General features: G+C 36.1%; 1 protein-coding gene across 2 annotated transcripts in view; it reads left to right on the top strand.

Annotated features, from left to right (window-relative positions):
- ATP6V0D2 (ATPase H+ transporting V0 subunit d2) overlaps nucleotides 1-21,113 on the top strand; it is a 30,567-nt gene extending 9,454 nt beyond the window's left edge. The window contains exons 4-8 of one of the 2 annotated variants that reach the window (XM_048938698.1): nucleotides 648-727; nucleotides 2,488-2,565; nucleotides 5,927-6,103; nucleotides 7,336-7,413; nucleotides 20,537-21,113. In XM_048938698.1, the coding sequence (XP_048794655.1) occupies nucleotides 648-727; nucleotides 2,488-2,565; nucleotides 5,927-6,103; nucleotides 7,336-7,413; nucleotides 20,537-20,554 (431 nt within the window). In that variant the 3' untranslated portion in view covers nucleotides 20,555-21,113. Of the gene's footprint in view, nucleotides 1-647; nucleotides 728-2,487; nucleotides 2,566-5,926; nucleotides 6,104-7,335; nucleotides 7,414-7,947; nucleotides 8,379-20,536 lie in introns of those variants that run through there. The other variant, XM_048938697.1, reaches the window with a different exon arrangement.
- The last annotated feature ends 1,842 nt before the right edge of the window (nucleotides 21,114-22,955 follow it).

Raw genomic sequence — 22,955 nt, 5'->3', positions numbered from 1 at the left:
AGACTCACATGCTCTCCCTGAGCACAGTCTTGTTGCCAGTGTCTGAAGCATCGGCATACCTTTGCCAGTTATGAATATACTATTTTTAAGAGGCCCAGCCACACAAATGAACTGCATCCCCTGCCTGCCAGTTCAAAAGCTAGCTCTTGACACAGTTCTAGCAGAGGACTTGGATCTGTGCATAGTCAAGGTCAAAGACTGCATTCCTTTCTAGTTGCATCCTGTTGCTCTTGTCTCTGACAAACATACTGAAGGAAGAGGTAAACTAGGAAAGAGGACTCACCTTAACAAATGCAGAATACCTGCAAGATTTAGGTTAAAAGTTATCTTTCACATCCCCACTAGAAAATCTCCCTAATGACAAAACCATCTACTTCAGAGAAGATTAGGGCTTTCATTAACATTTCCCATCTGATGATCTTGGGAGATGTGGACTCTGGCTGCTGCATTGATTCCCTTTGCAACAGATTGTCATTAGAGAGGAGGGAATAAGGGGATAAGGAGAAAATGAAGAGGATTTCTCTTCCTCTTTCTTATACAACAGAAATGTAATACTTTTGCTCACACACTGGTAAATGGCAGTGGACAAGAGTTGCATATTATCAGCACATACATTTATACTGCAATGTAATAAACTCTTCTTTTAGCTGCTTTCTTTCAAGACTGCTTGTCTGAAAATGACCTGGATGAAATGAACGTTGAAATAATGCGCAACAAACTGTACAAGGCAAGTTCTTGCAACATAATAATAATATTCAGCATTTTAAAAGCATCTTACAAAAGGAGGTCAGTATCATTAACCCTGTTTTATGGATGTGGAAATTGAAGCATGGTGAGATGAAGCAAGCTGCCTAAGGTCACCTGGCTAATGGCAAGTCTGGGAATCGATTCTAGCTCCTCTGATATCTACTCCAGTGTTTGGAGAGATTTCAAAAGTTGGGTCTGCTTCAAAATTCTAATTTAATATCTCATTAATGAAAATGCTCTAGATGTCAGATGAGTATCCGGATGCATTTGTTTATGCATTTATCCTCCAAATGCCACAGAACTGTTATCTCCTACCTGATCCTAGGCAGCCTTTTGGCTAGCATTTATGTTTATTTATAAACAGTAGATGTGATCTGAAAATGTGTAATCGATTTGAGTCTAGAGTGCATTTTTTAAAATTTTCATTCATTTTTTAAATTATATTTAGACTTGTTACAACATACTGCTGTAAGGATGTGCATCTAATTCGTGCCTTGTGATTTCAAGGTACTTTCCAAATATTAGCACACAGGTCAGTAATCTCATGCTTGTCTCTTTAAGGGCTATATATATTTCATTCTGTTAGTGGTTCCACCCAGCACATTCTCTCTGATTTCATTTTTGTCTTTCACAGTGGATGCCTCGGATTGCAGGAAGTGATCTTACAGTGATCTGATTGAAATTAAGCGGGGAAAGAAAAAATACTATTGTTTTTCTTACGACTGATATTTCAGAATTCCCAATACAATGTTTCATTCTCAAATAGTCTGCTCCTTCAATTCATGACAAGATCAGTTGTTAATAAATTAGGCACTTCTTCTGTTTGTTTATGTACAGATTTGATTCACATTTACTGTGTGGATGACCATACATTCACACTTATTAAATCTAACTTTTTTTTTTTCCTTTTCTAAGTATCAGGGGATCACTATGCAAACACTTTTAAATTATTAACATATCCTTTCTCCTCTGCTTCAGCTATCAATGCAATCAATTATATTTCAGCTATATTGTCAGGGAGCACTATACACAACCTAACACAAAATTCCAAGCAGCAGATCCCCCTGAGATGTCTCTACTTAAAAATCACTTAATTGCATCGATACTGACAGTTTCTCTGCATGAGATTGTGTGACAAACATACTTTGATGACAAACTGTTTCCTAAGATGGTATTTTGGAGGAAAGGGAGACAGAAGGAACAACTCTATGCGATACTTCAGGTCCTTCCTGCTCAGGTATACTGAAGTGGGTGCAAAGGACTGAATCCTTAATAGACCTGAGGGCTATACAGATTGGTATTACATAAGCTTTATACACTGTTCTGTTCTAATCCAGGGTTTTGAAGCGTAGAGCGGTAGGGATTAATTTGTGTATTCTCATAGTGCTGGCCCAACAGCCATGGCATATACCCAAATCCCTTCCTCCACAGTATAAATGCAGTTTCGTTTGGCCATCTGCTTATTATGCAGTAGAAATTCAATGGAGCTAAAGAACATTATTTAGAGAGCAAAGAAAGCGTAATGTTTGTCTGAAAACATCTTTTAAAAACATTTAAACATGTAGTAAGAATAAAATAATTTAATTTAAATATTAAATCCAGCAAATCAAGCACATACTCAAATTTAAATTAACAGGAAGAATTACGAAAGTTAACAGAAGAATTTAAAAATGAGATTTGTGACTACGTGGTCTAGGTCTTAAGTTGCATTTAAAATATTTCTCTGCTCCTGTTATGTAGTCTTATCTTGAGGCATTCTACAAGTTTTGCGAAAAACAAGGAGGTACTACAGCAGAAATAATGAAACCTATTCTTGAGGTAAGAATAAAATTAACTCTATGTGCATTGAAGTACTCCACAGTGCTTTCATAATTAATTCACTTTGCTTTTCTTGCTCCTTTTTTCTCCATCTGCAAAGCTATTTGTCAAATGTTGGAATAATAACTGTTTTGCTATGATATATCCTAGATGTACTCTTTATTCTAAAATGACTTTCACATCTTGACTAGAGAAACTAGTCCAGGGAGGAGGGAGCCTCAGTTGTTATTCTTCTACAACAGAGAGCAGAACAAATTCATTTCACCAGCCCCGAGTATTGCCCCTTACCATTTTTCTGTATAATGTAGAAATACTAAAACTAAAGGAGCACTTACATTTCCTAGCTCAAAACTTAACACGGTGTACCTACATTCCAGCATTAATGTATATTTATTAATTAATTATCTTTATATTTAATGGTGCCATCATTTTTGTTTACTCTTTCATGAAAATTAATGGTTGAAGTTAGAGTTGAGTGACCTTTGGATCTACTGTCATGCAGAAAATTCCAGGATTTATTTTTAACTCAATTCAGAAAAGTTTAATTTTTTCCTTGACATACAGCATTCCCAACCTCCTGTTCCCCAAAGCATACCTGCAGCATAGGAAATGCTATTGTCTTATCTTGTTATTGTAGAAAAAAAGAAGATGAATAAATTCCTAACATGAAGTTCTCAGCATTCAGCTTAATTTTTCCCCCATGTTTTATCATAACTGTTTGCAATGTTTCAGATTGGCAGAACACTACCACAAGCAGCCCAGAGAGTTTGTGAAGTGTCCACTGGAGACATTCAGAACCTGCCTAGACACTTTCCTGGCTGATCTACTGTAGGGAACCTGCTTTAGCAGGGAGGTTACACTAGATGACCTCCAGAGGTCCCTTCTAATCCCTAAAATTCTGTGATTCTGTGATTCCTGTACAGGAGTTCTATATTTCTGGATCAGCAAAACTTATACTCTGGAAAGTGACTGAACAAAATTCATTGAGATCTTACAATTTCACACAAAAATTTTGCATGATGGGAAAAAGATAATCTGGGAGCTCATTTCTGAAGGAAAAATGAGTCTAAATTATTTCTTAAGAAATAATGTGCTGATGTGAGAATGCAATCTCATATTTTATTTAACCATTCATAATGTTTTTGGATATGTTCTAAAGAAAATATCCTTAATTAAGTTAAACTGATCAGAAATTAAATGTTGCAACTATTCCTTTTCTGAAAAATAAAAATTAAGAGAGTGGTTGGCAGAGTTAAAGACACATCCCAGTGTATTCACATTTTACATTGAATTCATTTTTAGCTAGACATTCACGTTGAGGTAAGATTATTGATGGAAAACAGGTTAAGCATATTGTTAAACTCTCCATATACCAGTGGTAACAGTTTAGTCTGCGATAAGCTTCTCTCAAATTCCTATGTAATATCAATCAGCCAGCAGGATAAAATTTCTCTAGATTTCCTTTTTATCACATTTTAGTAATCTGAAGGCAAGCTGTTCAGTTTAGAAAACGTCAAAGTTTAATTACTCAAGATAATACATGTTATTATTCTGACCCTGTGAAAATGAGGTAGCTGTATTTAATTCCTCAGCTTCTTGACCATCAGTCATGGTACTAACCATTCACACTAAAACACTGGTGATCTCTTTTCTTTGGGCAACATGCACTGCTTGTTTAGCCCTGCATCTCACAATAAACTGTGAGACTGCACTGTAGCTAGTGTTAGGCATGTTGGAAAGACACCACACATTCTCAGATAGCAGACATACAGTCTCAGTTCTCCATAGGGAAATGAAGCAATTTGCAAATGGTCATCCTGTAACCCTATCTTTACTTGCAGCAATGAAACTAAAGTCTAAAGTCACTAAAGTCACTGAATAACTGCCTCATGGCATTATTCACTATGAAGAATTCCATGTGCCAATAATTAGCTAAATTGAAAGGTCTAGATTGATCCTGCAAATTTCCTCAAGTTGGAAACCACCAGGACTATGACCCAAGCCCAGTAGCATTATTTGTAGTTGCACAGGAGAATGTTTTCCAACAAAACATTACAAATCTAACAGCTAAATTCTATGTGGCTTTGATAGGTTAAAAAAGAAAAGCATTCATCCTTCCACAAAACAGCTTGAGTAGGGCTGATATTCCTGTTCATATTAATAAGGAAAGTCAAATTTGGCCCAGTTATTCATTAGCTAGAAAACTTTTCAAGCACACTTCTTTTCTTCTCGTTATTTCTGTATTGTTTATTCATTTTCCTTATTCTGAAGTCAGTGCCAGAGGGCAGTTGGGTCCCTGTTACAATATGTTCCAGTACACAGGAGTAGGAACTAGGAATATGTGCTTAACTGCTAAATTTTTAGAACAGTGTTGCAATGGCATGTGTCAATTGTATTCAACAGAAAAGTGTACTTTTCTGCTCAAAAGAGTTCAAAAGTTCACAGCTTAAGAAATGTTGCAAGCTGCCTAAAATCTCTGAATGCTTATTTTCACTCAGAAGTGTATCATGTGTAATCAATGTTCTTAGAAGATAAAGAAAAAAGAGAAAATCATAGCCTGTTTAGATCTCGACAGAAGAACAGATTTTAATCAGACAGAATTGAGAAAGATAAATTTAATTTCCCATATTTTTAATTCATGTTGTATGAATTAAAGTTATGGCAGGTCATATTTTGGTTATACAAAAGAAGAACCCAAGACCTAAGCATTAGAATGGCTTTCAGTCTGCTGCAGGGAAAATACAGATACTAGAGAACTATAGATTAGATACTTCTAACCCTGATAGAAGGAATATAGCTCTTGTTTCTCTGCATTAAAGATTAACTGTTACTTGAAACACTTGAAAACTTTAACTTACCAAGTAAACAGCCCCCTTCACTGAATTAAATTATTGTTTTAAATATGTGCATCCAGAAATTCCAGAAATTCCCAAAATTTCCATTCAACTTTTACTCTCAACAGCACTCTGAGTTATTCCAGAACAGTACAGTTGATTATTGATCCTTATGTGCAATATTATTATTTCTAAGAATATTATTTCAAAATTCCAAAGGATCTGTAGGAAGATTTTTCATTGCCAGCATCTTGTCATGTAAGTAGGGGAAGGAGGAAATAGCAATGTTGATATTTTCAGAACAAAATTCACAGAATAAAAGCTGTGTTTGCAAAACACTGTTTGATTTTCTAGTTAAAATTTAACAACTATTTGCAAGCTAGAATTTCCAATTTGTAAAATAAGATGTTTCTAATAAACAATTTTCTTTCTTAAGTTTCCATAGTTTTGCTCAATAGAAAAAATACCCTCCTTTATTTTGCAATGGCATCTCTAGCAACACATTATTCTTTGTTTTACACATTAAGTTTGAAGCAGATAGACGTGCCTTTATCATCACTATTAATTCATTTGGCACTGAGCTGAGTAAAGAAGACAGAGAGAAGCTATATCCAACCTGTGGAAAACTCTATCCAGAAGGCTTACATCTGTTGGCCAATGCAGATGACTACGAGCAAGTGAAGTGTGTTGCAGATTACTACGCAGTAAGTAATCTAATTTTCTGAAACAAAGAACGAATATACAAAAACTTAACATCTTTTCACATCAACAAAATTGTAATGAAATTTCACATAGGCATTTGATATGATTACACAGGGTAAGTTGCTATCCTAGTGCAATACAAAGTTCTTCTTACAGCGTTAAATGCTATCACATCATATCCTAATAAACAAAGCTGTTCTTGATTCTTAACTCTCCTCAAACAGAGGTTCACTTCAGAGTTGCTGCCCCAAGATATTGGAGCAAAAGCTTAAGTCGTTTTAAAATAAGTAGATCAAACAATTCTTGTCAGTCGTGACTGCAACCTGATTTATTTCTAGGGTACTGTAAAAATAAAATGTGTTTCTAAAATCTCTAAATTGCTGATTGAATCAAATTAGATGGAGTTAGTTAATATTGATTAAGCTAGGGCTGTTATTAAAGACGACCCAATATGAAGCGCTTTATGAATTAAGTGTGGTGCTCTGATTAAGTTACCTCAAGGTAGGCACACAAAACAAAATTATGTTCAATCTACAGCTTTTTCTATATCTGTTCCTGTGCATGATCATAGTGTGTGTTAGAAATGTGTCACCATGTCTCTGTGATAAAAAGCATCTATTCATGTGATGGTGAGATATTTAGCTGAATTTGGGAAACCTTGACATAGATCTATGTTGCACTGTTGCTTTGTAGGAAAAACAAAACAAACACAGGGAGAAGAAAATCACACAGAAAGGTAACACATCTGAAGCAAAGTCAAACATATCCGTGCAGAATATTACAGCATTACATGTCAAATTGGTGGATTTTGGTACAACATTAATGAAGATGAGTTAAATCCATCTGACTACTGGAAATAAAATGATCAGCTGTGGGAGGATCAGAGTTCAGGGTTTGGCTCCATTTACAAATCTGGCTTGGATGGTTACTATTTGTACAAGAAGTTTAGTGCTCTCTATCCAAAGGACTGAAAGGTCATGTGTCATTCTGCAAACAGTCTCTTTTAGTACCTTGAAGAAACTACCTTAAGTAATAGTAAATGACAGCAAGAAAAGCAAGACACCGTTTTGATTTTGGTGACTATATAATTTTAAGTTTTGATTTATAAAAAATTTCAATCTATACCCAAGTTCTATAAGGAAAGATAACTTAATGTAGTTTAATTAATAAATCAATGAATTGCACAGAATACAAAAGTATCTTGTTTCCATTGGGCGGATGTTTATGTTTCTAGGAATACAAGGCTGTGTTTGAAGGTGTAGGGAATGACAGTGGAGAAAAGACACTTGAAGATGCATTTTTTGAACATGAGGTAAGAGGTTCTAATCATATTGTATTAAAGTGTAAGTTACCCCCGTGGAATAACATTTAAAGCAATAATGACGTACTATGCTTTTGATTCTACCTTACTGCATCATTCTGCTTTGTATTCAAAAACACAGAATTGCTATGGCTGTCAACTTTCCAATGAAATAAAATAGAAGAATTTAACTTTTCAAATATAATAAATCCCAGGACATTCTTTTGAAGAATAGTTATAGAACTGTCAGTTCTGATAGCCTATCCAAAGCCCATCTCATATAAACTGCTTAATGAAATGTCCTTTAAATAGTCTATTGAATAAGTTATTTCATCATAGCCTTTTATTTACCTGCAATGCTGCTGTAGTCTGTTACCAAAACTAATCCAGAGATGATGTGTCAATTATTTTTCCACTTAGGAGTTTCCTATGAACAGTTGTGATTGCAAAGTTACACAGAAATTTTGATGATGAAAACTACCATCTAAAAATCACACTTGCCTTCTTTAATATTTTATCGTAATGCTTATTTAATCTTTTCCACAGACAAAGCTGAATGTGCTTGCATTCAACAATCAGTTTCATTTTGGAGTATTTTACGCCTATATAAAGTTAAAGGAGCAAGAATGCAGAAATATTGTATGGATTGCCGAATGCATTTCTCAAAGACACAGAACCAAAATTAACAACTACATTCCAATTTTCTAAATCTGAGAATTTATAATGCTGCAGTGCCTGAAAAGAAGTACTTGTTCAAATAAAAGAAGAAAAATCATATTTTAAAATTTAACTATTACGATTTTAACCGTAATGCTAATCTTCCTTCTACATAACAACATGACAAAAAAGTAATATAATTAGAGATATAAGTGTGAGGAAATGTTAATGGGCTCTTTCATAGTTTTTGTTGATAGGTTTGTTCCCCACTGTGACCATTTTAATTTAACAAATCAATAAAAACTCTCTGCAAGGTCTTGCATGCATGTCCTTTCTCTGCTATAGAAGTAATTCTTATGCCAAAGAAGTTTGTAAAGCTTAACTTTGGCTTAACAAAGTTTTCAAAAGACAGAACACTATTTCTACCTCACACATTTGGTCTTCTTCATGGCACACAAGATTCCATGAAGAATGTACCACACCAACGGGATAAACTTTAGGGCTACTCTGAGATTCCCCCCAAGGAATCTCAAGAGCAAACTTCCTGAACCTTTGTAACTGTGACCTGTTGCTGAAGTTAAATCTAAATAAACAATTGGGATGCCACAAGCATATCTTCATTTTCTCCTTCATGGATCACATTAGGTGCACTGTGTCAAGCACTGGGTGTCTGATCTACTTCATAACAACTCAGTTACCTCCTCCCACCACACCTAAGACACCGTCTTCGTGTGAGCACCAGGGCAGATTATGAAACATGAATGAAAATATCAGCCAAGTCTGTATCGGTTTTACATCAGGCACAAACAACATCAGCTCTGAGCTATTTGAGGAACTGGCTAAGATCAGTATCTAAAAATAGAGAGAACAGTTGAAGCCTGATTGTTGAAGAGCAAGATTAATTCTGCAGAAGAAAAATTAAGGAATTTGAAAGCCACATCAACATTCTGCCTTCATATTCATACTTCATACTCATTCAAGAAGTTCACCCTCTTGTCTTTGAAACAGCCCTCACCTCAATTATCTGCATGACTCTTTAGCTTCAGGCTACACAACAGCACATCTCAGTCTTCAACTGAGAATGTAATATGATGCAGAAATGAAGTCCATTTCTTGCTGAGTAAACAGAAATATAAATATATATGATGTCAACGCCTCAGAATTATGGCATTCAGGCATTGCAGATTTGAGAACAGGGAAGTATCTCTCCCTCTTATAAACATACACATGCACACACATTTAAAAACTAGAAAAAGATCACCTTTTTAATAGTTGAAGCTACACTTCTTAAACTGTAATTGTAACCATAGGTTACAGCCCAGGACATCCCATACTGATTTAATGGAGAACTAGGAAAGTTTTTTATTGCTCTATCACAAAGCACGGAGAATCTTACACTATTACTTTAAAAACTATTTTCAGAGAAAGTTTCCTTTAGTTCATCAAGAATTTGGAAGAATTGATTAGAAAGAAATAATACAAATCTTATTTCTGTATGTAGGCTTCTTTATTTAGTAAACATAGTAATACAGAAGGAAAAAAAAAAGTAAAAAAAAAGCTGATTTGTGTGATTCTCTTGCACTGCTTCTACTACCTTGCATTTCTTAATATGTTATTTCCCACTCCAATTTCTGACCAACACTTTCCAGTCCCCATCTACAATGCAAACTACTACAATAAAGACAGCAAGGGAGCTACACTGCCTAAAATGTTCATTTTTCCATATGGCTTACTAATTGCATTTAAAAATGGTTATGAGCAGAACATAACAATCAACAGATCCAGGATTCAGAAACCAAATTCATGCACTTCAGCACAGTTGTAAGAATACTTTTCCTGTGCTGATAATTCAAACCTCCTTACTTGAACAGAACAAATCATCTGGCTTTCTGCCAAGAATTTTATGAAGTGATTTGAAGGGGAAAGAATCTGTTCTCCACCCTAAGTCATTCTGTGCCAGGGAAGATATGCAGCTGCTATTGCTACGGTCTGTGTATACTGTCAGCTCAGAAAGAAAGAAGGAGTTGCAGCTTACACGATTATGTTGATGACAGTAGTTCTTCAGACTATGGAAAAGACAGCATCAGCATTGACTGGATCTTTTTCATACCAACTTTCTAGGTACTTGCTAAGGAGAGATGTACTAGGCAACAGTTACATTTCATTTAAGAAGAAGCAACAGAATCAACAGACTAAAATGGGAACTGGGATGTCAAACATACAAGTCCTAATAAATTCAGGTTTTTCTGCAGAGAGTACAATTTAAATTGCTCTTTCTAACAAATCAGTCTCCGTACTAGTATATATAAGTATATCACCTACAAAAATATATATGATCATAGATAATCTCTGACAATACCTGTAGGGGAAATCACAGAATCACTATTGCAAGCATCATTAACTTACTAATGATCTCTCAATTTGTTGAATAGCAGAACATGAGGCAATGAGCTATCTTTCTTGTTCTTCCATGGAATTCTCAACAGGATGTTGCGTTCACGCTCTGAAATGGCTAAGCCATTCCAGGCAAGTTTGTTCAATAAGATTATCATGACTATACTCCTCTGCCTAGATTTTCAGTGGCAGATGAAAAACAGAACCAGGATCAATCTTCTGCTCAGCTCTGATCTTTATGAATCTTTCATTCTCATCGTCTGCTGTAGCTCAGGCTTGAAGTCTTGCCATCTGCTCACAAACAGATGTGAGCAACATTGTACATGGATAGGACTGCAGTGTTTGAAGCACTTCCCCTGAACAATCCTGCTTTTCTGCAGAGATGATCATTTGTGTCCATGCTAGAAACAGAAGGTTTATAGGATAAATGATATCAGAATATGGTCTTAAGACTCGATCTGGACCAATAGTCAGTTGACAATTGTAGAGACTCTTATTCTATTTCGATCAGTTCCAGCATAACTTTAAAAATAATCCAATACCTTATTTGTCCTATGTATATTTATGTATATTAAAGCTAATATTGTGCAACTTCATTTTCTTTCATACTTGACAATGTGATGCATTCCGTTTTTAATAAGTATGCCTAAGTTACAGAGTATATTTAACTTTTCAACTATTCTACTTACGACCAAAACAGCAGCTCCAAAGTACATGAACAGAAGGATAGCTGGCCATCAATTATACTTGCATTGGAACTATAAAGCTGCTAACATGAAAATTAATATAAAGGTTTACACAAGCGATAAGACAAAGTCCAGCGACGTGCTGGACAACTGGTGGATGTATGGTGCAATAAGAATCTCAGGAAAAAAATAGCAGTAGCACATATAAGGCATTCAACAGTTTATATGACATAGAAACTGATCTCAAACACAGAAACTTATTAAATATATTGAGATATCTTCTGACTGACAAAAAGAAAAACAAGTCAAAAGGCAAGACAAATCTCCCAAAGATTCCAGATAAAAGCTTTCATATTGAGGACACACACAGAGAAACATTTGACTATCTGTCAGTGTTAATGCAAACATCTCAGACATCGAACTTATTCACTGACAATCCCATTTTTGTGCGCCAGCCAGGAAATAAACGTCCTTTCCTCCCATTAGCTCTGGGCTTCTGCAGGCATACAAAGAATAAAAAAGAAAAAAAAGTGAATTTATCTGTCATTTTGCAACAGATAACTGCAATTAATTTGTCACAAGACTATTGACATGTGCCATTTTTATAGTGTAAATTATCTGCTAAAATGAAACTTTAAAGTTTTGAGCCTTTTGGAAGAGAAAGGCCTGAGGCAAAAATCTTGACAAGAATTTTCAAGTACAGTCTTGTGAAAAAGTAATCATCCCAAAATATCTGTTCAATATTGCTTTTATACCCAAGTGTGGCTCTCACCCTGGGGATGGTCGAATCTGTTGTCACCAGAATCTGCTGTCACTACCAATCTTCCTGAGATCTTGCTTTGCTTTATCTTAACACTGATGTCCAGCAGTGGCACAGTGCAGTCAAGAAATATACCATACAAAGCAACATGAGTTTTCTATGTGTTCTAACTTGTTACTTCTAACATGTGTGTATCAGCAACTCAGATTGAGCTTGAAAAGCAGCAGGAAGCAATGGAAGGCCTTGGATAAAATTATGGCCATACTTTCTTGTTTTACAAATTATGAAACTTAAATGTTCTCATCTTGTTAGGATTATTTTAAAAGTATGTACTACAATTTTTATTCATTTTGTGCAGTGTTGTTCTCTGAAACATCTGTATGTGTATGTACACTTACGCACACAAATGCACATCAACATTTTCTGTTGAGACTCACACCAACTAGAAAGTGTGGGAGCCAAGACTCGGTCAATCACTGTAAAGGAAATTTAAAAATGTTGCAATGGAATGCATTCAAAAGATTTTGAATAAAATTCATTAAAATCAAACAAAGCAAAGTTTATGCATTTCAAACTAAATTTATTAAATTACCACTTCTTTGGGACTGCATTCTCTTAATACTTTAGAGCACAAAAGGCAAAAGAGAGCACTCAAATAGTTACAGGCCAGATCTAAACTCATGAAAATTGTTTATGCCTATAGCAATATAGCCATAGAATTCAGTTGAGTCCTACATGAGCAGGGCTTACAACCTCAAAATGCATTAACAAAAAACAAAAAACGAAAAATAACCAACAACAAAACCAAACTAAAAAAAAACACAAAAAAACAAACACAAAACCAAAACAACAAACAAACCAAAAGCCAAGCAAGCTTGAGGATGGCAGAGTCTGGGGACAAAAGCTGTCTTTTCTCTGGGTGAAGCAGACAAGGAAGCCACACAAACTCTGCCCTAGGTAAAAAATTACGAAAACTCAGTTAAAATTATTCTCTTAAAAAGCTTCCCTCCAGTCAAGCAGATTGTAATGGAGTTTTGAAAAAAATGCCTCATTTAATATACACATATCTTGTACATAGAATTGAATCATTTAGCTTTTACAAAACTAAAGGGTATTTATCCTTTATCTGCTTCATGGAATACCAATACTGTTACAAACATGTAGAAACCAATGGAGCCAAAACAAAACAGATTAAGCTTATTTATAGCAAACATTATGACTTTTATAGATGTATGAAAACCTGTAACAGACTCAAAATTACCCTAAATAGTATGTTATACTATTTTCTTGCTTAAAAATTCAATAAATTATTTTTAGAAGTACAATAAAAGTACAATGAAAGCTGATGTAATTCATAGTCCACCAATGGAAAAAAAAAAAAGGCAACATTCCCAATGTCAGTATTCAGCGGGAGCAGAGTTAGAACCTCTGGAGTGAGCATGTTGCTGTTGTATCTGTATCTGTGAGCTGTTTATGGAAAAAATACATATATGAAAAAAACCTGCATCTGTTCTTAGAACTGCCCACAGTGTCCAACTGCAACAGCCAGGATGCAAGGAAGAACTGCCATGAGAAGTACTTAACCAGCAGGTTGCAAAGTACTGATTGACAATGATAACATTTTCTTAGAAACCTGACATGTAAGTTTATTGATGGCTGATAATACCAACTTCTTTGAGAACATTTCAATAACACTCCGGGTTGGCAGAAGCTTAGAAGTTCTGCCATCACTATTATCACAGACTTCACTCTCTGATCTTCATGATCTACTTTAAGAGCTCTTTAAGGTATCAGAAGTTGGAGTGTCTGACTAATAAAAAAGATCCATTCAAATTATTATATTGGGAGGCAAACACATGAAGCCTCCTCATTTTGATTAACATAAGCGCATGGAAACCAAACAGTGGATGCTATTGCAGTAAAGTATGCTAGTAAATGCAACTGCATAAAGTCATGTCATAGCTTACTTATCAAAGCTTCATTTATAGAATCATAGAGTCACCAAGATCAGAAAAGACCTCTAAGATCATCTAGTCCAACTGTCCACCTACTACCAATTTTGCTCACTATGTCCCTCAGTACAACATCTAATCATTTCTTGAACATCACTAGCGATGGAGACCTCACCACTTTCCTGAGCAGTCTGTTCCAATATCTCACTCCTCCTCCTGAGAAGAAATTTTTCCTAACAGCCAACCTGAACACCCCCGATGCAACTTTGAGACCATTCCCTCTTGTCCTACAATTAGATAGCCAGGAGAAGAGGCCAGCTCCCACCTCACAGCAGCCTCCTTTCAGGCTGTTGTCAAGAGTGATAAGGTTTCCCCTGAGGCTCATTTTCTCCTTTCCCAGTTCCCTCAGCCATTCCTCAAAAGATCCTTCATCTTCACTGCCCTTCTCTGGATGTGCTCCAGGGCCTCAATCTCTTTCTGGTAGTGAGGAGCCCAAAACTGAACGCAGCACTTGAGGCGTGTCTCTCTAACCAGCTGCATCAGAAGGTTATATTCCACACATTCTAGAAGCCTCCTATACTGGTTCTTCTGTGCTGTATTGTATTTTCACCATATATAGAGAAAGCTGAAATCCTCCATGAGAACAAGGGCTGGTGATTGCACAACTTCTACCAGCTGCTCATAGAATGCCTTGTCCATCTCTTCATCATGGTTAAGTGGTCTACGACAGATCCCCAGGATATCATCCCTGTCAGCCTTCCCCTGATCCTTATCCAAAGAGACTCAACCTTATTATTACAAGCCCTGAGCTCAACACTAAAACACTCTCTAGCACAGACAGACATGCCACCACCCCTCCTTCCTTGCTTACCCCGTCTGAAAAGCTTATTGCCATCCACTGCAGCACTTCAGTCATGAGAGTGATCCCACCCTATTTAAGTAAGCTTGTCTGGTGCATGATGGCTTCCACTGCTCTTGTGTGTTGCCTATTCTGCATGTATTGGTGTAGATACACTTCAGAGGAGATATTCGTTTCTCCCCTGACCCCAAAATTGTTCCCTCAGGCTCATCTCTAGATGGCCTGGCTTTATCCCATTCCCATTCACACCTAGTTTAGGGCCCTCTCAAAAAGCCCTGCCAGTTCCTGGGCTAGGATTTGTTTTCCTCTTTGAGACACGTGAGATACAACTGCAGACATCAGACCAGGCACTGAGTAAATTTTTATCATTCTTACACAGAATCTATCATTTCAGTGTGCGAACTTTAACACTGCTTCTTACAAAGAGCAACTTCCACAACTCTGAAACAGTGGTTATCAGCCTAAAAGTATTCATATCAGTGTAGATTTTTCCTTCCATTGTTTTTAGATCACTCTGTGCTATAGAATCACAGCAGGTAAGAAGCAGTTACAGTTACAGTTAATTTAAATCTCTCTGAACCTTTTTCTTACCAAGAACAAGGCAGTTTTGTATTTAAACAAATTCTTGCCAAAAGTATTAAGACATTGATCAAAATGCCTGCCTTTCCACTCAGACCTATTCAATCTAATTACATGTGCTCTAAATATTCTTTTATCTAAGTGTCTCTCAGCAAATCAAATGTCTTATTGCAAAAGTCTTCAAAAGGTGTGGGCCATACCTTGAACAAACATTCCATCTAGCTGCTCAGTCTTGTCCTTAAGCTTTGGGTTCCTTGGAAATAACTCTGGAAACAGTTAAGTTACTGAAACATTACAGCTATTTACTCAACAGCTCAGAGTAGCGTGAACTCTACAACCCTGAACTGGATTCGAGACCTAGCAGGAAAACATGATAATAAACAGGAAATAAAAAAACTAGACAGTTTTTTCTCATGTGAATTAAGTGTGAAGCAAGCTGCTGTACTCCATATCCAGTTGAACAATTTTACGAATGTCACATACATTTTCAGACTTGGGATATTTAAACTTCTGTTTTATAAGAACAGTACAAAGCCAACTGCAGGTGTTATGTAAGTGTAAGGTAAGTGTAGTTTACTAGTGGCCATTATGGACTGAAATTGTCTGAGTAGACCACATACTGCTTTGAAGAAGAAACAAACAAATAATAGGCGCTATCTTACTCAAGCAACTGCATTGAGGATTAATATCAGAATCCTCTTTGTAGCCATCCTGGACTTCCAGTTCCAAAGGAAAATAGGAATATCCATATTGTTCTTAAATACCACCCAATGAATGGTATCAGACACAACTTACCCCTGCAGGAGACAAAACAAAACAGCTCACTAGGCAAATTAAGCTCATCTGATGTTTCTATTGTTGCTTGGAAGCAGGACAATTCTTGATTCCCATATTATGAAAAATAACAAATTTTGCAAATGCCAGCTCAGAGTAATAGAACACCATTTTACTATTTTTCTGTGCAAAATAAACAGATGCAGTCTTATAACACAACAGTTTTAAGTAAGATTTCCAGTGCTGGAGAAGTTACTGCAGTTATTTGTAACCATAGCTACACACACTGGGAAAGTGGGAGAAGGATTTTAAAGCAGAGACAATAACCAAAACATGTAACAGTTTGGGGGGTTGGAAGGGACCAACTGTCTGTCTTCATCTGTCTCCAACCCCTCTGCTGTGAGCAAGGATGCGTTCCACTAGATTGAGTTGTGCAAAGCCACGCAGGCATAGTCAGAACCACTGCTGCCATACTAGTGGTTAGGTTCAGTTTTAGCAAGATGTTGCTTTTGTTTACATGTTGAGCTGGACAATATGTGGAATGTACCATTTCAGATGCCGATAGACCAAGCTCTCTGCTTTTCTAGCAGATTTAAAGTATTACAATATTTTTTAATTCTAGGCTTTGTTTTCTTTGAAAATAAAAACAAGAGCACAGCTGCCTATCAGTAATGAGCCTCTGAAATGCTACAGACAAAACATACTTACAAAACATTATTCACCTGCATTATAATGAAGTGATAACAAAATATAGGAGCTCTTACAAGGAGTGTTCTGCTCCTTGATTTTACTTACAGTATGTAGATACATTTTAATTTGAACTTCAATATCTGTAGCTCTTAATCAAGATAGTGAGGCCCCTCGCCCACTATCAGAATACTCAATCAATCAATGGACTAAATACTGGAAGACTGCCAGGAACACGGCCACCTCACTGGATGTGGTAACATTAAGATGTTTTTTCCTCCCATGCACTGTCTGGACTGCTCAAGCGACTCAAAATGGATCTTGTACACTAAGTAAAGAGACAGATATTGCTGATCAAAAGCAAATGCTAAGTGTAGCGCACATCTACATTTTGCAGAAGCAAAAGTGGGAAATTCAGTGCTGTAAAAGGTATCTATAGCTAATCAGAATCTAGAGGCTTCTCCAAGGTATAGATGCCAACAACTGCATTAACTTATCAATTAAAGTCCTCCACAGGGAGAAGACCTTGGTCTTGGTCTCTGCTGCCAGAACCCTTCTTTGTATTCAACAGTAAAACAGCTGAAATAGTTTTGGCTGGCTGCTGAACAATCCAGGCTAATGAAATATTCTAACCAGCATAATTTTAAGACATGAACTTGCAGGACTGAGACACTGGAACTCAGATGAAAACAAGCCCTGCAGCCAACAGATTTTAGGCCTCTGGATTTCTTCGGAATGACAAGAAGCAACTTGGTGTTGCATCAGTTCCTGCTACTGAGTTTAAGCAAGACCTAGTCACTAACTTGTTCCAACTGAGACAATTCTGAGCAACAGGCAGACAGAAAACCAGCAAACTAGAAAGCCTTGGAATCAAATCACAGGTGAATTCAGACATTTTGAAGAATCAGAGGCTGAACAAGGTTTGCTTGAAGCAATTTTAGAATCAAAAGCTTCAAGCATGCTAGAGTTCTGTTTTCAGTGCCAAAGTCCTAATTGGTTTAAGCCCTATAAACAACATGGAGTGGAAAAATATTAACACGTTTGTGCTAGCGGATCAAAGAACAAAGTGATTTCCCAAGGCTGCCTTGGCAAAAGAAACGAAAACTGAACACACATTTCTCACGGCCTAGCCCAGCATTTCCATCAGAAGACTCTTTTAAAAAGATTTATTTCCCAGATAATCTTACCAATAATGTTCTGTTTCTTACTCCCCCCTCCATCATGAGTTGGTCAAATTATCATGCCCTAAAAAAGACTGTCATTTGATTGTGCTAAGGAATCTAAATGCAACCTTTTTTTGTAGACCACATTTTCTGGATGCCTGATAAAATCTGCTGATTTGCTCTGGACTCTTTCCAATTAGTACACATCTTCTGAAGTGCAACAATTCAGATCAGTTTTGGGCACAGCACCAGGCTCATTACTGAGAATGACGATTATTAAAAACTCTCTCAAAACATATCAGTATGGGCACTTACAGAGTACACAAGATAAATGTAAAGAAAGATCAAGAAAACCATTTGGAAATGTAAGTATCCCAAAAGAGTTCTATCACCTAGTGAAGCTTGATGGAAAACAAAGTCTAATTGTTATTCAGATGCTACTTGAAGTCACAAAAAGAGAAATAGTTGACATATTTTGGCAAAGCCAGACAGCAGACAAAATGGGGACAATGACTGAGTTCTAGTGAAAGAAAAAGAGCCAGTCTGTCTTTACAAAACCAGGAATCAGAAATATACAGACTGATATCAAAAGCTGCCATAAGCCTAAGAAAATAAAATAACATAATCTCTTGGTATTCTGAAGTCAATACAGAATGTCCAACTCTACAAAAATTTTGTCTGAAGACAGCATTGTATTTATTTTAAGTACCATGTCTGCACCTGAAGGGGGGGGGGAGGCTATATTTAGAAAGTATTTGCTAACATTTACAAAGCTAATACTATCTGCAATAGATTGATTTTTAAAAGATTAAATGTAGGGCAGATGAAGCTATATTTTATCTAGATATGTTGGGAGCAGTTTCTCCTTGGCTAAGAAAAATGATGCTCACTCTCAGCTCAATGGCTTCTCTTTCTGTAACACAGTGACTTATGAATGTAAGCATAACATGCCAAAATTTCGGAAAATAGTCTATCAGTTCTCTGTTACCGATGAAATCCACCAACTTAATGGAAGTTATAAGTACTTGAAATGGACATGTATGTTTTTATACATTCATGGTGCCCATTTATACATTAATATCCACCCACTCTCCACTGTCAGGCAAGCTATTACAACATTAATATAAAAAAAAAAACCATTCACCAATGAAGGGATCCTATCTCAGAAAGAAGACTAGATAATAGCCAAACTATTGGTCAGCAGAAGAAAACCTTGTTCTGTGGAAAGAAAACCCCTTGTCAAGATCAAACTTAAGCTGCAGAACAAAATCTGAAATGCTTTTTGTCTTCTGAAGACAATGGTAAAGAATGGCCACTTCCTACACACATGTATTTAGTAGCCTATATAAAGATATGAGTTATTATTACCAATAATAACAGCTAGGATTGCTTTTTGCCATATTAATACATTAATTAATAATTAATTAATAATCTCCTTCCTGCTTTCTTCCAAGCTGCAAGCTACATAAAATTAATAAGCTGCTTCCATCATGTGTCTTACTCCCATTCAAAACCAATGAATTTAATTTATTTATTTTTATATTTCTTGTGCTTACTGTCTAAGTGAAATTTGACAAATATGTGAACAGCAAAGATATATATATAAAAAAAAAATCCAGCACAACAGCAACAACAACAACAAAGGAATTTAAAATGACACATTTTGCATTAAACCATGCAGAAAAAAAGATATTAAACTCACAAAGGCCTTCCAGGCCAGCAGTGCAAGAAACAGCCCTTAAATAATTGAAAAACTGACAATGTTGAAGACTAGAAGAGATTTTAATAACTGATAATCTTGGGACAAGTAGTCAATTGCTCTAACTAATGATTACAAAACTTTCAAAAAGATATCTTGGTTTTATTCTCCTGATTAGAGCTTATCTAGCATTCTTAGTTATGTCGGTCATAACAATAAAAAGTTGCTTACATCTCAGTATTGTTATCAATTATTTATTTTCAGGTATTTCAGTATATTAAAAATAATAGTGAAAGTAGAATCTTTTAACACATACACAATTTTTAACTTTTACGCTAAATCTGTATATTTTCAAGCTTTGTTTTATAAAACATAATGCCCTCTCATCTCCATTACAAAGTAATCTAGAGCAAAGATGCAATAACCACACCTTACCACTATTTTCCAAGGTTTATGCTAACTATTTGACCACTGGCAGTGCAGCAAACACAGCTCTTGAAAAAAGCAATTCCTAGTGTGTAGACCACTACCGTGTACAGTGTCTTAGGAAAGAAATCTGGTTCAGTTATACCAAAATGCTAATGTAATTGAACAAGAAGAGATTTCTACAGCTTTGCAGAAAGCCCAAGCTGTTGTTTGCTATGAGCAAACTATTTCAGAATAAGTCTGGATCATCTCTGCCTTAGAAGGATATTACTTATGCTTAACTATCTCCACTTCCTTCTGCTCTTTCCGTTTCCCTTTCAAACTGTGGCTGGCCTTTAACCTTCCTAAGTGTTTAAAATCATTCACGTTCAAGGCAAGTAGCTATTAAAAAACTGTACTGTCCAAAATTAGATGAGTTCTCACTTGATTGATACATGAATATTTTATCTTTTTTGTTTCATTGAGTTACACTTTCATTATTTCTTTTCTTTTTTTCCAGACTATTTTCATAAAATAGATAAGAAAATAATCCTGTACCCCAAAACAAATCAACGAACTTGGTCTGTGATTTCTCTGAAAACATGTGGACTAGCATGTTCATTATCAAAGTTAATGTGATACATCCTGGGAAGAAGAGGAAAAAACAAGACTTTTACGTTTGAGAAATACAAGTTAACCCTCTCCCCCCAGACATAATTTTTCATTTCACTCATAAGAAAACCTGTACCATGGGGACATTGGCCTTCCTAACCAATTTTGTAATATTATTACACGCAGATAGAATGTTGAACCACTTTCAAATAAAGTGTTGATTAACTGACAGTTTGGAAACTCATTATTGCAAGTAAAAGTTAACAAATTACATGTAATTTGGAAAAAAAATCTTTAAAAGAACTGTGCACCAGCTACGTTTCATGTTTCACTGCCTACAATAATAATACTGTGTATGGACAGAAAGCTTACAGATTTCTGTTATTCCAGATGATCCATCTTCTCCCACTTTTCTCTTTTCAACTTTGTGTCAGTTTTTCTCCTACTAATCAGCCCATGAAGGTAAGATAGTGGTGGGTAGTACTGTTTTCTGAAATAAAAACCAACCCTGAACCTGTATTCATAAAGCAGTCTTTCTGTACAAAGTATCTCACACCAGTTTATTAATTCAAGCAGTTCTTCTTAAAATGTCCTTCAAATACACAATAAAACAAATCTATCTGAGGTTATCTCCCGTATGTTCTCCAAATACTTTAGGATATAGGAATCTATACTCTTGAAAATTCTGAAGAAAGTCTTGCCTACAAAATCTTGCATCACACAGAGAAAGATCTATGGATTAATTTGGATTTTCTAAACAAAAATTCATGGGCTTTCACTGGGAACTCACTTTTGGCCACATCATCAAAAATATCAAAAATATTTCAAGCTACAGCAGGGGAGATTCAGGCTGGACATTAGGAAGTATTACTTTTCAGAAAGGGTGGTCAGGCACTGGAATGGACTGCCCAGGGAGGTGGTGGAATCACCGACCCTGGGGGTGTTCAAGGAAAGGCTGGACGTTGTGTTGAGGGACATGGTTTAGTGGGAGCTATTGGGAATAGGTGAACGGTTGGACTGGATGATCTTTTAGGTCTTTTCCAACCTTAGTGATTCTATGATTCTATGATTCTATCTGAGAGTACAGCAGGAAACAGTACTTGGAATTCACTGAATCACAGAATCATAGGGTGGTTTGGGTTGGAAGGGACATTTAAGATCATCTAGTCCCAACCACCTGCTAAAGGCAGGGACACCTCCCTTCAGACCAGGTTGCTCACAGCCCCATCCAGCCTGGCCTTGAATGCTTCCAGGGAGGGGGCATCCACAGCCTTGTTCCAGTGTCTCACCACCCTCACAATAAAAACTTTCTTCCTGATATCTAGCCTAAATGCACACTCTTCCAGTTTAAAGCCTTTTTCCATTTTACTTTTGACACTGACAATATTTTAGTGATCATAAAACAGACTGTCCTTCCAAAGCCACTGGTGTCATCCAGGTGAATGCAAAAGATAAAAACAGTGAAGAACGCCTCTATTTCAAATGAGTCTTTTGTCCACGTCAGATCTGTGCTAAAAAATTCTACATTTTAACTGAATATGCAGAATGTGAAAGTAAAACTAAAATTCATTTTAAATGCTTTTAAAGAGCAACAGTACATTGATTTCTACAGTAAATATGCAAGTGTTTTTCCATATTAATATTTAAATGGTTGAAACACTCCTGTATAAGTCATAAGTGTTAAAAATAACCATTCATAAATATTCTTATTCCCTTTGAGTCTAAAAAGATTTTAAATAGCAAATTAAGTATACATGAATATAAATTTTAGATCTCATTTTAAAATATGAAACATGCACAAATTGCTAGTGAACCTTTAATTACAATCTGGGGACAATATCTTGTAGCTGCAGGAAAACTGAAAATAATAGGAAAGCTTCAAGGGGTATAGAAATTCCTAAGTTAAACATCCTCTGGTCTATTTTTATTAGCAGTTTAAATAGTCATGGGAGGAACTGTCCACCAAGATTACTATGTTCTACCATGGGTGTGTATTGCCTTAAAATTAAAATGCACATACCTTAAACATTGGAATTACATATAAAGAAAAATAACAGTACTGCACTGCAAGCACTTGATAAAACAAACAAGTGGCAGTAACAAAACCACACCAAAATATCAAAGCTGTCATATTGGAACACACTGGAACCAAAGTGTATTTTATTTACTGATGTGTGTATTGTATGTTGGGCTAAGTCTTATCTCCAGTTCAGGAAAAGAAGGGATGATTTTCAGAAGCAAAAGGAGTACCTGAGGAAAAAAGGATTTGAAGTTAAGAATCCAAGAAAGGTCAGAGAGGCAGGTCTGGAGAAAACTGAGGTTTTCCT

The sequence above is a fragment of the Lagopus muta genome, chromosome 3 (assembly GCF_023343835.1).
Source record: "Lagopus muta isolate bLagMut1 chromosome 3, bLagMut1 primary, whole genome shotgun sequence".
In the NCBI taxonomy this organism is placed as follows: Eukaryota; Metazoa; Chordata; class Aves; order Galliformes; family Phasianidae; genus Lagopus; species Lagopus muta.
Note: the sequence above shows the minus strand (reverse complement) of the source record. Positions and strands in the feature narration are given on the sequence as shown.